The following is a 15,697-nucleotide window of genomic DNA, read 5'->3' as shown; positions in this document are numbered from 1 at the left end:
AGAAATCCGGGGGCGTGGGGGTCCGGGGGTGTCCCGGGGTTCGAGGGGGTCCCGGGAGGGGCTGTCCGGGATTGTCCCGAGGTCCCCGGACACGCGGTCCTGGTTTGTCCCGGTGTCCAGTAGACCCGGTGGTGCTGAGCTCCGGGGTGGTCCCGGCTTTCGGGGTGATCCCAGGATCTGGGAGGGTCCCGGGACAGCCCCGCGATCAGGAGGGCACCCGGGGATGTTCCGTGCCCCGGGATGGTCCCGGGCTCCGTGGGTTTCCCGGGACGGCCCCGCACCGATGCGGGAACCCGCGGGCGCTGCCCCGCTGCCGTTAACGATTCCCCGCAAGAGCGAAGCCCCGGGACACATCCCGGGACAGCGCCCGCAGCCCGGCGGGCTCCAGGCGGCAGCAGCGGGACGAGCCCGTGAGAGGACGGGGCGGAGCCGCTCCCGCATCCCGGTAGCGCCCGGAGGCCCAGCGGTATCACCGCGATCTGCCCCGGGATCCTCGAATTAATTATTAACAGCGCCCGGAGGGAAAGGCCAAGGTCAGGACAAACGTCTCCCGCTCGCGTCCTACTCGCCATCCCGTTACCGGTCCCGGTGCCACCACCGAGGATGTGGCTGTGCGCGGTGGCGGCGGCCGCGCTGCTGGCGCTGCTCCTGCTGCGCCGCTGGCACCGGGAGCGGCAGACGGTGCCGCGGCTCTCGGAGAAGCACGTGCTGATCACGGGCTGCGACAGCGGCTTCGGGAAGCTCCTGGCGCGGCAGCTGGACCGGCGCGGGCTGCGGGTGCTGGCCGCCTGCCTGACGGAGAGCGGCGCCGCGCAGCTGCGGGCCGGCACCTCCGAGCGGCTGCAGACCGTGCTGCTGGATGTCACCTGCAGCGACAGCATCGCCCGGGTCACCGCCTGGGTGCGGGAGCGCGTGGGGGATCAAGGTAAAAAGGGGTCGATGTCCTTCTTGTCACCCTGTTGTCCCCTCTGGCTTTCCACGCCACACTGCGGAGTCTCTGTAATTAATTCCTGTCCCTTCTCTGGCGACATCCATCTGCCGTCGGGTCCTGCAGGCAGAGAGTTCACCTTGCCCACTCAACACAAGCGAGGCTGGCACAGGGCTGTGGGCTTTGGGACTGTTGCAGGCGTCTTTTATGAAAAATCCTTTCTTTAGGATTTTTCTTGCTGAGAAGCTGAGAGGTGTCAGGAACAAAATGTGAGCAGTGGTTATCTGCTGCTGTGGAATGCAACAGGTGGATCTTTAATTAGTCGATGTTAGATGTTTCTAATTAATGGCTAATCACAGCTTAGCTAGCTCGGAGAGAGTCCGAGACAGAGCTTTTATCATTCTTTGCTATTCCATTCTTAGCTGGCCTTCTGATGAAGTCCTTTCTTCTATTCTTTTAGTATAGTTTTAATATAATATATATCATAAAATAATCAATCAAGCCTTCTGAAACACGGAGTCAGATCCTCTTCTCTTCCCTCAACCTGAGACCCCCGAGAACACCGTCACAAGGCACAGCCCCAACTCACCCCATCCCCTCTGCAGGGCTCTGGGGGCTGGTGAACAACGCGGGCATCGCCATCCCCACCGCCCCCAACGAGTGGCTGAGCAAGGAGGACTTTATGAAGGTGCTGGACGTCAACCTGGTGGGGCTGGTGGAGGTGACCCTGAGCCTGCTGCCCCTGGTGCGGCGGGCGCGGGGCCGCGTGGTCAACGTGTCCAGCGTGATGGGCCGCCTGTCCTTCTTTGGGGGAGGCTACTGCATCTCCAAGTACGGCGTGGAAGCCTTCTCTGACAGCCTCAGGTAAGGCTGGATCAGCAGACTTACAAGTTCTACATCATCATTTCCCAACTTGTTTTTCTGGACTCTGTCTGGCACAGCTGCCAGGTCCCACCCTCACACAGCTGTGACCGGGCACAGGTCGGTCTTGTCTCTGCTGCTGAAGTGAGCAGCTCCTGAAATGGAGCCTCTCCTGTGGACCTTGCTCCTGTCCAAGATCCTGCAGGACGTGACCCTGCTGCCCTGAGCTTTGCTTTGTTCCCTGCATATCCAGATGGGTGGCAAACATTTGCTGGCACAGCATCTCAGCCACGTGCCAGGCTGGCACAGAGTCCACTGGTTCTGCTGCACACCTCTGGCATGATGCTCCATGCCATGGGAGATGTGGGCATGGAGCCTCACCCGTGGACATTGGCCCTGTCCAAGATCCTGCAGGACGTGCCCCTGCTGCCCCGAGATTTGCTTTGTTCCCTGCATATCCAGATGTGGCAAACATTTGCTGGCACAGCATCTCAGCCACGTGCCAGGCTGGCACAATGTCCACTGGCATAGGCAGGCTCAGCTCCACACCTGTGGCACGAGGGAGATGTGGGCATGGAGACTCCCCTGTGGACATTGGCCCAGCTGCCCTGAGCTTTGCTTTGTTCCCTGCATATCCAGATGGGTGGCAAACATTTGCTGGCACACCATCTCAGCCACGTGCCAGGCTGGCACAGAGTCCACTGGTTCTGCTGCACACCTCTGGCATGACGCTCCATGCCATGGGAGATGTGGGCATGGAACCTCCCCTGTGGACATTGGCCCTGCCGCCCCCAAGTTTGCTTTGTCCCCAACCCATCCAGCTGTGCCAAATGTTTACTGAATCACCACCTCAGCCACGTGCCAGGCTGGCACAATGCCCACTGGTCAGGCTCTGCTCCACACCTCTGGCACGAGGCTCCGTGCCATGGGAGATTTGGGCACCGGCACCCTTGGGTGCTGCTCCCACGTCCCACAGGGCTCAATCCCTTCCAGGATCGAGATGCGCAGCTTCGGGGTGAAGGTCAGCGTGATCGAGCCGGGCTACTTCAAAACCATGATCACCAACGTTGAGAACCTGGGGAAGAATTTTCAGGCCTGCTGGGAGAAGCTTCCTGCAGAAATCAAAGCGAGTTATGGGGAGAGTTACTTGAGGGGCTGTAAGTACCTCCCCCAAAAGCCGAGTGATCATTTTGTCTCCTGACACAAGGAGTCCCATGGGGGTCCCATGGGGGTCCCACTGCCCCAAACCCCCCTGGAGCCACCTGGCTCTGCCCAGCTCCAGGATCTCAGTGGTATTTTCTGCCTCTGCAGTTGTTTCCCTGCTCAAGCTGATGCAGAAGGGCTACAACAGTGACCTGTCCCTGGTCACCAACTGCATGGAGCACGCTCTGATCAGCCGGCACCCCCGCAGCCGCTATTCTGCTGGCTGGGATGCCAAGCTGCTCTACCTGCCCCTCAGCTACCTGCCCTCAGCCCTCAGCGACGCCCTGTTCACCACGCTCTACCCCAAACCTGGTGGGAAAGCCTGAGGTGGGCTTGCAGCTGGCAGCCAGATCAGAGTAAGATCCAACAACGCTGAGCTGGATCCAGAATTGGCTGCAGCACTGAATTTGTAACTGCGTTTATGTCTGACCCTCTGTGCCCTGCTCATAGATGGGTTTGTCCTGAATAAATTTTGTCCTGTCCCCTCCTGGCTGAGCGTGGTGTGTGTCACTCAGGCTGTGCCTGGAGGCTCTGGTGCTTTGAGCACCTGCTGCGTTCAGGATCCAGCCCTGGAAAGGTGCCAGGGGACTTGCCCAGACTGGCACATGCCAGGTGTTGGCACATGCCAGTAAAACTCAGACCTGTTCCAAGCTGAGCAGATTTCCCTCGAGGCAAAGAACTGGGCAGCTTCTTACAGAATCCTCCTCCTCCTCCTCCTCCTCCTCCTCTGCTTCCTCCGCCTCCTCCTGAAGCTGGTTGGGGGACACTGTGCTGCTCCACCACCACATTTGGGGACACCGCTGCCCACCAACGCTGGGTGAGAGGGAAAGACCCAGGGCTGGCGCTGCTGGCGGTGTCTGGAAGGTTCCAGCACCAGGATGGATCCATCCAGGATGGATCCACCTGCTACGGGCACAGCAGAGCCCCAGGCACAGCGACAACGCCGCAACGCCAAGCCGGGAATTACCCAGACCACAAATCAAGAGGACAAACCTCCCCTCGGGCGGGGAGCTGCCGCAATCCCGGCTCGATAAACGCGGCCGGAGCGCGGTTCGTCCCCGAGCGGTGCCGCCACCGAGGATGTGGCTGTGCGCGGTGGCGGCGGCCGCGCTGCTGGCGCTGCTCCTGCTGCGCCGCTGGCACCGGGAGCGGCAGACGGTGCCGCGGCTCCCGGAGAAGCACGTGCTGATCACGGGCTGCGACAGCGGCTTCGGGAAGCTCCTGGCGCGGCAGCTGGACCGGCGCGGGCTGCGGGTGCTGGCCGCCTGCCTGACGGAGAGCGGCGCCGCGCAGCTGCGGGCCGGCACCTCCGAGCGGCTGCAGACCGTGCTGCTGGATGTCACCTGCAGCGAGAGCATCGCCCGCGTCACCGCCTGGGTGCGGGAGCGAGTGGGGGATCAAGGTAAAAAGGGGTCGATGTCCTTCTTGTCACCCTGTTGTCCCCTCTGCCTTTCCATGCCAGGCTGCGGAGCAATTACGGTTCTGTAATTAATTCCTGTCCCCTTCTCTGGCGACATCCATCTGCCATCGGGTCCTGCAGGAGCGCTGCCCACTCAGAGAGTTCAGCTTTCAGTCCTTTCTCCCTGAAAATCAGCTAATTAAGACATGATTACCCCAACAGCTCTCCTGCCACCTTGCCCACTTGTAGGAGCCTAATTGAGAGATGTGGGGCTCCAGCGGCTCTCCAAAATGCGGTTTAGTCCATCCAAGAGGTTACAGCAGTCCAGGGTCATGGGTGACAGAGCTGTGCCTACAGCTGTCAGCTCCAGCTGCAGGCAGGCCTGGAGACCCTTTGGTTTTGGTTCCATTGCATTTTATACTTTTCTTTTGGTTACATTGCATTTTATACTTTTCTTTGCTAAGCATCTTAATACAGCAGAACCAATCTACACCTTAACTATTTTCTATAGCCTATCATAACTACTGTAATTACCATATTCATGTTACTGTTCTCCAATCACTAAAAGTCAGTACATTACAGTTAAAGCTAGAGGTTGTTTTTCAGTTTTCTTGCAGTGGAAGATTCTGAGATCTGTTTTCTACTTGCAACTTTGCTGCCTTGCTTGCCTGTGCTACCTTCCTGCTTGGTAAAAACTTCTTGTTTGGGGTGAGTTTATCCTTTGCTCTAAGCCATAAAAATCCCTTCTAACTAACAAACCCTTTGACTTCTTGGTTATCCTGTGAGACTGGCTCAGCAATTCTTCTATATCAAAATCTGCTTCCATCTCTATTCCTTCATCAGACTCTACGTTTTAAAATCTTTCTGCTAAGCACACATATCTGTGGGACTTTCTCGTCAAAACTTTCATCCTTCCCAACACCCACTCAACACAGGCGAGGCTGGCGCTGGGCTGTGAGCTTTGGGACAGCCCCAACTCACCCCATCCCCTCTGCAGGGCTCTGGGGGCTGGTGAACAACGCAGGCATCGGCAGCCCCACGGCCCCCAACGAGTGGCTGAGCAAGGAGGACTTTGTCAAGGTGCTGGACGTCAACCTGGTGGGGCTGGTGGAGGTGACCCTGAGCCTGCTGCCCCTGGTGCGGCGGGCGCGGGGCCGCGTGGTCAACGTGGCCAGCGTGATGGGCCGCCTGTCCTGTTTCGGCGGAGGCTACTGCATCTCCAAATTCGGCGTGGAAGCCTTCTCTGACAGCCTCAGGTGCGGTTCTGTCAGCCCCCGCAGCTCTCCTCGCTGTCCTCTGGCGGGGTTTTATTTCTGTGTTTACTCGCGGTTACATTTTCCCCAGAGAGGTTGTGAAACGCTGGGCACAAGTGGGGTTGGGAGCGTGGGCAGGGCTGTGGGTGTGAAACCAGGGCAAGGATTTCAAGGAGATCTGGATGGACCAGTCCAGGAGGTCCTGGGGTGACCAAGGGTCCGGGGTTTTGGTGTTCAGGGCAGTCTCGATGGGCTGAGATTTTGGGAGGTCCCGGGATCCAGAAATGTTCTGGGGTGGTCTTGAGGCACTGAGGTTCAGGGGGATTCCAGGATCCCGGGATCCAGAGGAGTCCTGGGGCGCTGAGAATATGAGGGGTCCTAGGATACGGGAATACTCCAGGATCCCGGGATCCAGAGGGGTCCAGGAGAGCCCCGGGGCGCTGAGATTCAGGAAAGTCACAGGATCCGGGAATTCTCTGGGGTTTGGGATGATCCTGAGGCACTGAGGTTCAGGGGGATTCCAGGATCCCGCCATCCAGGGATGTCTCGGGATCCGAGAGGGTCCCTGGAGCAAGGATAAGATTCCCCATGGCCCATGATGGAACGCCTGGGGTGTGCCACAAACTCCCCCCCGATCTCTGTCCCCCTCGGGGCAGCAGCTCCCGCTGACGCCCCCACCTCGGGCAGGCGGGAGCTGCGTCCCTTCGGGGTTCAGGTCTCCATCATCGAACCTGGAGGCTTCCAGACCGGAATAATCGACCCCGGCCCGCTGGTGAAGGGCTTCGTTCGCCTCTGGGAGCGGCTCCCTGCAGAAACCCAGGCAGCCTACGGCCGCCACTACGTGGACAAATGTGAGTCCATCCCCGCGTCCCCCTGATCCCTCCTCCATCCCTCTGACCCCCCTGTGCCCACCCAGATGCCAGGAGCACCGCGCTGCTGCACCGCCTGAGCAGCTGCCGCCTGTCGCCTGTCACCGATGCCATGGCACACGCGCTGCTGTCCCGCTGTCCCCGCAGCCGCTACGCCGCGGGCTGGGATGCTCGGCTCATCTTCCTCCCCCTCAGCTACTGCCCGGCCTGGCTGTCCGACGCCATCATCGGCTTCTTCCTGCCCATCCCGGCCAGCGGGGTCCCCTGATGGCCGCCGGAGCGGGGACGTGGCCCGTGGGTGTCTCAGGATCTCGGGAAGGTGCTCAATAAAGGCGGTGCAATGCTGGAGGTGTCCCATGGTCACTTGGCCACGGTGCCGGTGACCACCGGGGAATCCCGCGGCACGATCCCGGTCTCTGCCTGTGCTCAGAGCAGCTGCGTAACCCGGGATATCCCGGCTCGGCTGCAGGGAACGGGCTGAGAAAGGCAGAGCCGTGTTCATCCATCCCCTGAGCACAGCATATCCCGGGATATCCCGGCTCGGCTGCAGGGAACGGGCTGAGAAAGGCAGAGCCGTGTTCATCCATCCCCTGGGCATATCCCGGGATATCCCGGCTCGGCTGCAGGGAACGGGCTGAGAAAGGCAGAGCTGTGTTCATCCATCCCCTGGGCACAGCATATCCCGGGATTTCCCGGCTCGGCTGGCAGGGAAAGGCAGAGCCGTGTTTATCCATCCCCTGAGCACAGAATATCCCGGGATATCCCGGCAGGGAAAGGCAGAGCCGTGTTTATCCATCTCCTGGGCATATCCCGGGATATCTCGGCTCGGTTGGCAGGGGCAGAGCCGGGAAAGGCAGAGCCATGTTCATCCATCCCCTGGGCACGGCGTATCCCGGGATATCCTGGCTTGGCTGCAGGGACTGAGCTGGGAAAGCGATGTTTTTCCATCCCCTGGGCACGGCATAACCCGGGATATCCCGGCTGAGCGGGCTGGGAAAGGCAGAGCGATGTAGAGCGGTGTTTATCTATCCCCTGGGCACGGCATATCCCGGGATAACCCGGCTGATCTGCCAGGGAACGGGCTGGGAAAGGCAGAGCCGTGTTTATCCATGCCCCGGGCTCGTGGGCGGTGATCCCTGCGTCACTCATCGGGCTAATTAAGAGCTGATTAGCGATCAGTACTCAGGGCAGGTCTCTGAGGTTGTGCATTTTCTTGCGGGACCGGAGCAGCACCAGCTCAACCCCCCCAAGCTCCGGCAAGGACCGAGCCCACGCTGGACCGGGACCCCGAAATACGACGGGGAGGGCGGGAGGGATGAGGATGAGGAGGAGCCGGGACCTTGCTCAAGCCGCCTCCAGCCTCGCCGAGCTGCTTCCCCAGCCAAGGAAGCTTTTCCCGAGTGTTTTCCTTGGCTTAGAAAATTCAAACGCGCCCTGCAGCCCCCGCAGGTCGCGACCGGGGCCGGGATGTCCCCAAGGGTCGGAATGTCCCCAAGGGTCGGGATGTCCCCAGGGTCGGGATGTCCCCAGGGTGGGGATGTGGTGTTCCAACCCCCCGGGATGTGGCTGTACCTGCCGTGAGACACCAAATTGTGCCCAAATCCCTCCGGCTGCCAGGGGAGGGAAGGATTTGGAGAACTGCAGATCCCCAGCGCTGCCTCTGCTTGGAGCCCCCCTCTGCAGCTGCACATTTGGGGTGCTGAGAGCCTTGGGGCACCCCAATATTGCGGCAGGGATGGGCAGAAAGGGCTGAGCTGCTGTGACGGCGTTCACAGGGCCCCAGGATGAGAGAAGAGACGAGGATCTGACTCTGTTTCAGAAGACTTGATTTATTATTTTTAATACAATTATTAATAATTTAATAATATTATTTATATAATTACATATTACATATAATATATTTATAATATATTTATATAATATAATATAATATAATATAATATAATATAATACAATATAATATAATATAATATAATATAATATAATATAATATAATATAATATAATATAATATAACATAACATAATATAATATAATATAATATAATATAATATAATATTATATTATATTATATTATATTATATTATATTATATAATATATAATATATAATATATTCTTAATATAATATATAATATATTCATAATATATTTAATATATTATTTTAAATTTTATCATTATAATGGCTATAAATATATTTATATTTTAATTAATATTTAATTTTATTTTTATTTTTATTTAATTTAATTTATCATTTATTTTAATATATTATTTTTAATAATTTAATTATTATTTAATATATATAATATAATATAATATAATATAATATAATATAATATAATATAATATAATATAATATAATATAATATAATATAATATAATATAATATAATATAATATATATATTGCTTTATTATATTATATATAATATAATATATATATTTTATATACTATATTATAATAAATCTATACTAAAATAATAGAAGAAAGGATTTTCATCAGAAGGTTTAAAGGAAGAGAATAGGAATGGAATGATAATAAAATCTTGTGACTGACCCGAGCGTGAGACAGCTGGACTATGACTGGCCATTAATGAGAAACAACCAACCAATCGCATATCAAACTGTTGCATTCCACAGCTGCAGATAATCATTATTTACATGCTGTTCTTGAGGCTTATCAGCTTCTCAGGAGAAAAAAATCCTAAGAAAAAAAAAGAATTTTTCAGAAAATATCACAGCTACAAGCTGCCTGTCCCAACCCCTCTCAGCTGGCTTGGAAATACAACCAGCCCCCAAACCTCGCTGTTCCCACCAGGATCAGAACCCCCGCACAATCCTTGACGGCAGAATTCTGCAAAGAATAAAACAAAATAAATCATAACTGGTGGGATGTGATCTTTGGGTGGTCACCAGCTGCAAATGGAATCTTTAATAAGTTGTCGTTTTGTTAATATCAGTTGGAATAAGTTTAGGATTATCCATTATATTGCTAATTTGGAATTGGAGGATGCTGCAGTGAATAGCTGCGTTATCCTCCTTATCAAACATGCATGGTAAAGCACTAAAGCACGTTTATTGTCACAGGAATTTGCATGAAGTAAAAGAATTTATTTATTCCTTTTAGGAAAAGGGGGGAACGAGGCAGAGTGGAAATTTTCCAGGGCAGAAATCCATTTTGATTTAGGCGCAATGTACATTTTTCGAGTTAAGTCTGTAGCTCGCTGTTTAGTCTGGCTGCTCAGCCCCAGAATTCGGCGTGAAAATCGCCTGACCTGTTAAATAAAACCAGCAGAGCATCTCTTCCCCTTGGGGTGGGACAAACCCCCGCAGCCCCTCACCACCGCCACGACCCCAAATGACCCAAAACGTGCCCGAAAATGCCGAGTTCCTGTTTGGAAGCCGCTCCTGCCGGGCTCGGTACCCGCACACGAGGTCAGCAGCGCTGGGTTTGTTGTTGTGAGCCCCCCACTTATCAGCGCCCTGGCGCTTCCCCGCTCCCCGAGCCTTCCTTCCGAGCTGATTGTTGATCCCGCAGTCTTGGCCGCGCTTGGGAAAAAAAATGAGATTTCCTGCAATTGTTTCGCAGGGCTTTGCAAAAGCCGTTTTGCAGCACGATGCAAAATTTGCTGCCTATCAGCCCCCATCCCCAGCGCCAGGGCAAGGCTTGAGCCCCTTGGTTTCCCCTGCCAGAGCACAGGGCAATCAAGGCTCTGTGATTAATTACTGCCTGGCCAGAGGTGCTTCTCTGGCGACATCCATCTGCCATGGGGCAGAGAGTTCAACTTTCAGCCCTTTCCCACTGAAAAAAAAAAACCCTGAGCTTGGTAGTAAAAGGTTTTAAAATCATAAAATTCGGGGAATTAGAAAGAAGCTGGACTTAGTGGGGCCCTGGAAAAATGTTTAAAGTAGGCTCTGAAAATGTTAGGCCAGATCATGTGAAATTGCACCTGTGCAAGCAGTATATGATAAATGATATAATTGTTAGGTGTGATGATTGTTTAGTAATTAAATATAATTATTGTTTAATCGTAGGAAGAATCATGAGAAACTCTGTCAGAAATTTGAGGGGGCCCACGTAGAGCAGGATGAAATCTATGTGTACAACAGAACAATATAAGTTTAATCATTAACATAAAAGTTATAGAACGATAGAATATAAAAACATGTTCATCCCTAACCCATGTCGGGGTCAGATTTGGGTTTGTACCCCTGACACCCAGAGCTCTCCTTTCCAAATCTAAAGCACACTCTGGGCACTCCTGCATCCTCCCAACACCACGTTTGTGTCCCTGAGGTGCCTCCAGCTCTTCAATAAAAGCCCTGAATAGAATCATTCTCGTGATTTTGCGTTTCTGAACGCTGACAAGCTCACCCTGATACCAAGGTGGCATCAAGGGCAGCTTTGGTGTTTTTGTTCTAACCCAACCCCTCCGAGCTGTGGGATGGATTTTCCCCATCCAGGCAGGATCCAACCTCTTATCACAGTGGGGTGACAGTGGAGGGGACACTCAGGAAGCCTCGGGGACCCCCATCCCTCCCCGGCAAGGGGGGCTATTTACAGACCACCAATGGGACAGGGCTGCTGTGGAACTGCCTTGAGCTGTTTTATTTTTATTTACAGACACAAACAAGACGGGGCTGCTGTGGAACGCGCCTCGAGCTGTTTTATTTTCCAGCATCGCTCTCATTACATGATGATGACAATGGGAAGACGCCCCCAGCTCACATCTCAGGCAGCAGACCCAGAATTTAACGTTACAACTTACTTTATAAGTTTTTTGACCAATCACACAAAGCAAAAGCACATTGACAGTGGTTCTATCCAGCCACTATAAGCACAGGTACCTTTGGTTAAACAATGCTGCTTATTTCCAATACAATACCTGCTTGTAAGCCTTAAAGCACAACACACAGAGCTCCATTATTAAGCTTCAACCTTCCTAATATCTTGCTAGATAAACTTTTCTGTAGCTTAGGGAGTTATTCTAAACAAGCATTAATACACGGACCGTTGTTCTATTTGTCTTTGCTTTTCTACAGTTTAAATAATTTTTCTGCTGATTTATCTCATGGCTGCTGCTTAGCTCTAATCACAGCTCTGCTGTCTCCAAGGCCTGCCTGCCTTTCGCAGCTTTCCCAAAATTCAATAATTTTGTTGGTTCCCGCACCATCCATCCCCAGGCACCTGCGGCTCCCGCACCGACACCTCCCCGCTCCCATCCCCAGCCTGCGGTGAAATCAAAGCGGAGCGGAGTCCCGGCGCTGGAAATGCCGTGAAATGTCCCCGAGCCCGGGCTCAGGATGTTGAACCACGCCGCTCATTTCCTGCCCAGCGAGCGGCCCCCGAGCCCACCCCGGCTCCGTGCCCAGAGGAGCCCGAGCGGCCGAGCCGAGAGGATCCCCCCGCTCCAGGCAGGTGAGGCAGCAGTGTCCCTGCTCCCTCGTGTCGCTTCTGTCCGTCTGTCCTCTCTCCCATCCGTCTGTCCTCTCTCCCATCCTTCTGTCCTTGCTCCCATCCGTCTGTCCCTTCTCCTGTTTGTCTGTCCCTTCTCCTGTCCGTCTGTCCCCTCTCCCATCCGTCTGTCCCTTCTCCTTGTTTGTCTGTCCCTGTCTGCCCGTTTGTCCGCCCAGTCTGCTGTCCCTTCTCCTGTCCGTCTGTCCTCTCTCCCATCCGTCCGTCCCTTCTCCTGTTTGTCTGTCGCTGCTCCTGTTTATCTGTTCCTGGTCCTGTCCGTCTGTCCCCTCTCCCATCTGTCTGTCCCTTCTCCTGTCCGTCTGTCCCCTTCGCTATCCATCTGTCCCCTTTATTATCCATCCATCCATCGCTTCTCCTGCTTGTCCCTTCTCCTGTCTGTCTGTCCCCTTCTCCCGTCCACCTGTCCCCTCTCCCATCCATCTGTCCCCTTGCCCATCTGTCCGTCCCTTCTCCCATTTATCTGTCCCTGCTCCTGTCTGCCTGTCCCTTCTCTGTCCGTCTGTCCCCTTGCCCATCTGTCCGTCCCTTCTCCCATTTATCTGTCCCTTCTCCTGTCCGTCTGTCTCCTTTACCATCCATCTATCCCCTTGCCCGTCTCTCTGTCCCTTCTCCCGTTTGTCTGTCCCTTCTCCTGTCCGTCTGTCCCCTTTACCGTCCATCTGTCCCCTCTCCCATCCGTCTGTTTCTGGTCCTCTCTTCTTGCCCCTTCTCCTGTCCGTGTGTCCCCTCTCCCATCCATCTGTCCCCTCGCCCATCTGTCCATCCCTTCTCCCATTTTTCCGTCCCTGGTCGTGTCTGCCTGTCCCTTCTCCTGTCCGTCTGTCCCCTCTCCCGTCCATCTGTCCTGTCTCTCGTCACCCCCAGCAGCCTCTCAGGACCTGCAGGACAGAGAGAGGACGGGATGTCCAGGATCCCTTGGGGTGGCATCTCCATCCTCCCCTGGCTTTGGGGCCGGTGGGTGCCAGCCTGGCTGGGTGCCACAGGGGTGACACTCACGGGTGACACCAGCTGGGTGCCAGCCTGGCTGGGTGCCACAGGGGTGACACTCACGGGTGACACCAGATGTGCCTCATCTTGGCTTGCCAGGCTCCAAACGAAGCAGGGAAACCCCACTGGGAGGGCGGAATCCTGCAGGATTCCCAAGGGAACGGCGGCTCCCGGGCACATTCGCAGCCTCTTCGCTATGCTGGGATCGGGGCTCTCGCTTGGGGCATTGGGAGGATGTTCAGGTCTGCATTTTCCCAGAAATGTGTAATTTTGTCACCTGTTTGGGTGTCCTGATGGCTCCTGGCAGGGTGAGGGTGGCTGATTAATGATCACACCCCGAGAGCTCGGGTGGGAGCGGTGGCTTTCCTCTGTGACAGTCACCAACACCTCTCTGTGTCTCAGGCCAGCCTCCGGGACAGGGCACAGCCACCACATGTGGTGACTCCCCTTCGTGGCTGGAATTTATGTGAGGGAATCACCTGGGTGGACACGGCATCTTTTGAGGGTCGATGTAGGGAGTCACCGTGGGAGTAAAAATTGGGTTGGAAGCTTCCAGAAGGATCTTTTTGAGCCCCACACAAGGGCTCTCAGCTCAGTGTTCTCCCTTTCCCTGCAGCCACCAGGATGGCCGAGGAGGTGACCACTGTCCCCATGGAGACACACACTGTCCCGAGTGAGTACAGCGACTACCACAACCTGTCCGAGCTGTTCTACCTCCTGAACCACACCTACACCTTCTGCGAGTTCAGCCTGGACGAGAACATCAAACGAGTCGTTCTCTTCATCCTCTACCTGGTCATCTTCGTGGTGGGCTTGGTGGAGAACCTCCTCGTCATCTGGGTCAACTGGCAGACAAGGGGCACCAAGAACTTGGTCAACCTGTACATCATCAACATGGCCATCGCCGACCTGGGCGTGCTGCTCTCGCTGCCCATCTGGATGCTGGAGGTGATGCTGGATTACACCTGGCTCTGGGGCAGCTTCCTCTGCCGCTTCACCCACTACTTCTACTTCGGCAACATGTACGCCAGCATCTTCTTCCTCACCTGCCTGAGCGTGGATCGCTACGTGACCCTGACCAGCTCCTCTGTCTTCTGGCAGCGGCACCAGCACCGCGCGCGCCGCGCCGTCTGCGCCTGCTGCTGGCTCCTGGCCGCCGCCGTCCCCGTGCTGGAGGTGGCCCACATGCAGCTGGTCAACACTGGGGAGCCCATCTGCATCTTCATGGCTCCTTTTGAGACGTACGACGAGTGGGCTCTGGCGGTCAGCTTGGCCACCACCACCGTCGGCTTCCTCATCCCCTTCCCCGTCATCGCGGCGTTCAACGTGCTGACGGCGCGCTTCATCCGGCGCGCCAAGCCCGAGAGCCGCAAGCACTGCCTGCTCATCTACGCCTACGTCGGGGTGTTCCTGCTCAGCTGGCTGCCCTTCCACGTGGTGCTGACCCTGCTGACCCTCGAGGGCAACCACCTCATCCTGCACTGCACCTTCGCCCACCTCCTCTACTTCTTCTACGACATCATCGACTGCTTCACGCTGCTGCACTGCGTCGTCAACCCCATCCTCTACAACTTCCTCAGCAAGAACTTCCGCAGCAAACTCATCTCCGCCGTGGTCAAGTACATCCCCAAGGACCACGGTGGCCAGAAGGGAGCTGGGAATTCCTCCTCCAGCACGCAGCACTCCATAGTCATCGCCAAGGACAACAGCCCTCCCAGCTAAAGAGGGTCAGACTCTCCCGACTTCCATCCTGGTGGCTCCATCCTGGGGACAGTGGGATTGGTTTTCCTGTTGCTGAGGACACGATTTGCTTGGGCACCTCCCGTGCCAGGCTTGAGGAGAGCTGGGAGCTATGGACATCTTGCCCTGGAGCGCTGTTGTGTTCAACCTGAAGGAAGGATAAGAGAAAATTATATTCCCCGTTTGATAAGAACATTACATTCCCTTGCAATAATAAAGTTTGTTACTCCACTCAGTGTCTGACCCAGCCCCAAGACCAGAGCCCCATCCTGTGCCCCCAAGCTGTGGGGTTGGGGTGCAGCATCTGCCCCACCAAGGGTGTTCCTGCACCCCCAAACTGCCCTGGGCATGGCACTGCCTGGTTTGTGCCATCCCGAGTGGGAGAGGAGGAATTTGGATCACAAACCTCCCTCCACAGTGCCCAGCAACACCCAGAGCCTGATTTTTTGAGAGATGAAGGCCAAGCAGCCCAAGGGGCTGAGCAGGGCACAGACCTGAGGGAGGGGAGGAACAATTTGGATTGGAGATCAGCCACTCCTTCAGAGCAGTTTTGCAAACCCAGCTGTAAATTTTTTACCAATTTTAAATTAGCGATGGCTAAACTGGGTTTTACTGGGAAAGGCTGCTCACACTAACTTTGGGTCCCCCATCCCATTAACTCCTCTGGAGCATCCCCTGGAGGGTTTTCATGGCCACTGGGTGGATTCCTCAACCCCAACAAGCCCCAAAAATCCCTTCCCCTTCCACCAAAGCCGCTGTTGGGAGCACAGGGATGTGCAGAAATCCTCAGAGCTGGGTTTGTGCCGTGCAAGGAACTGGAGAACGCGGAGAAAGTTCATCCTTGTGTGGATGCTGATCTCAGTCACGCGCTGGGGTCAGGCCTTTGCTGGGGGAAGGTGACAGAGGGACCATAAATCTCCCAAAGGCCTTGAGCTGCTGGAGGAACTCTTGGTGGGAAAAGAAAAGCGGAGCATCAGCAGTTC

At 54.9% G+C, this 15,697-nt stretch overlaps 3 protein-coding genes across 3 annotated transcripts; all 3 read left to right on the top strand.

Annotated features, from left to right (window-relative positions):
* Positions 1-428: 428 nt before the first annotated feature.
* LOC131094525 (retinol dehydrogenase 16-like) lies at positions 429-3,481 on the top strand. The gene is made up of 4 exons (XM_058042175.1): positions 429-925; positions 1,534-1,792; positions 2,783-2,946; positions 3,101-3,481. Exons 1-4 carry the CDS (start codon positions 604-606, stop codon positions 3,316-3,318), a joined length of 963 nt encoding a protein of 320 aa, XP_057898158.1. The 5' UTR covers positions 429-603; the 3' UTR covers positions 3,319-3,481.
* Positions 3,482-4,072: 591 nt separating this feature from the next.
* On the top strand, positions 4,073-6,781 carry LOC131094528 (retinol dehydrogenase 16-like). The gene is made up of 4 exons (XM_058042178.1): positions 4,073-4,394; positions 5,389-5,647; positions 6,332-6,495; positions 6,561-6,781. The coding sequence occupies exons 1-4, from the start codon at positions 4,073-4,075 to the stop codon at positions 6,779-6,781; spliced, it is 966 nt and encodes a 321-aa protein (XP_057898161.1).
* Positions 6,782-11,906: 5,125 nt separating this feature from the next.
* Positions 11,907-14,942, top strand: GPR182 (G protein-coupled receptor 182). The gene is made up of 2 exons (XM_058042160.1): positions 11,907-11,927; positions 13,591-14,942. The coding sequence occupies exon 2, from the start codon at positions 13,599-13,601 to the stop codon at positions 14,694-14,696; it is 1,098 nt and encodes a 365-aa protein (XP_057898143.1). The 5' UTR covers positions 11,907-11,927; positions 13,591-13,598; the 3' UTR covers positions 14,697-14,942.
* The last annotated feature ends 755 nt before the right edge of the window (positions 14,943-15,697 follow it).

Source organism: Melospiza georgiana, chromosome 29 (assembly GCF_028018845.1).
Source record: "Melospiza georgiana isolate bMelGeo1 chromosome 29, bMelGeo1.pri, whole genome shotgun sequence".
NCBI lineage: Eukaryota > Metazoa > Chordata > Aves > Passeriformes > Passerellidae > Melospiza > Melospiza georgiana.
This window is presented reverse-complemented; position numbering and strand designations above follow the sequence as displayed.

Bases quoted from the DNA above. Each gene is read 5' to 3' on its own strand.
- LOC131094525 (XM_058042175.1), top strand. From the start codon at position 604: ATGTGGCTGTGCGCGGTGGCGGCGGCCGCGCTGCTGGCGCTGCTCCTG. The intron at 926-1,533 runs GTAAAAAGGGGT...TCCCCTCTGCAG, and splicing joins GGAGCGCGTGGGGGATCAAG to GGCTCTGGGGGCTGGTGAAC. The intron at 2,947-3,100 runs GTAAGTACCTCC...CTGCCTCTGCAG, and splicing joins GGAGAGTTACTTGAGGGGCT to TTGTTTCCCTGCTCAAGCTG.
- LOC131094528 (XM_058042178.1), top strand. From the start codon at position 4,073: ATGTGGCTGTGCGCGGTGGCGGCGGCCGCGCTGCTGGCGCTGCTCCTG. The intron at 4,395-5,388 runs GTAAAAAGGGGT...TCCCCTCTGCAG, and splicing joins GGAGCGAGTGGGGGATCAAG to GGCTCTGGGGGCTGGTGAAC. The intron at 5,648-6,331 runs GTGCGGTTCTGT...CACCTCGGGCAG, and splicing joins GCCTTCTCTGACAGCCTCAG to GCGGGAGCTGCGTCCCTTCG.
- GPR182 (XM_058042160.1), top strand. From the start codon at position 13,599: ATGGCCGAGGAGGTGACCACTGTCCCCATGGAGACACACACTGTCCCG.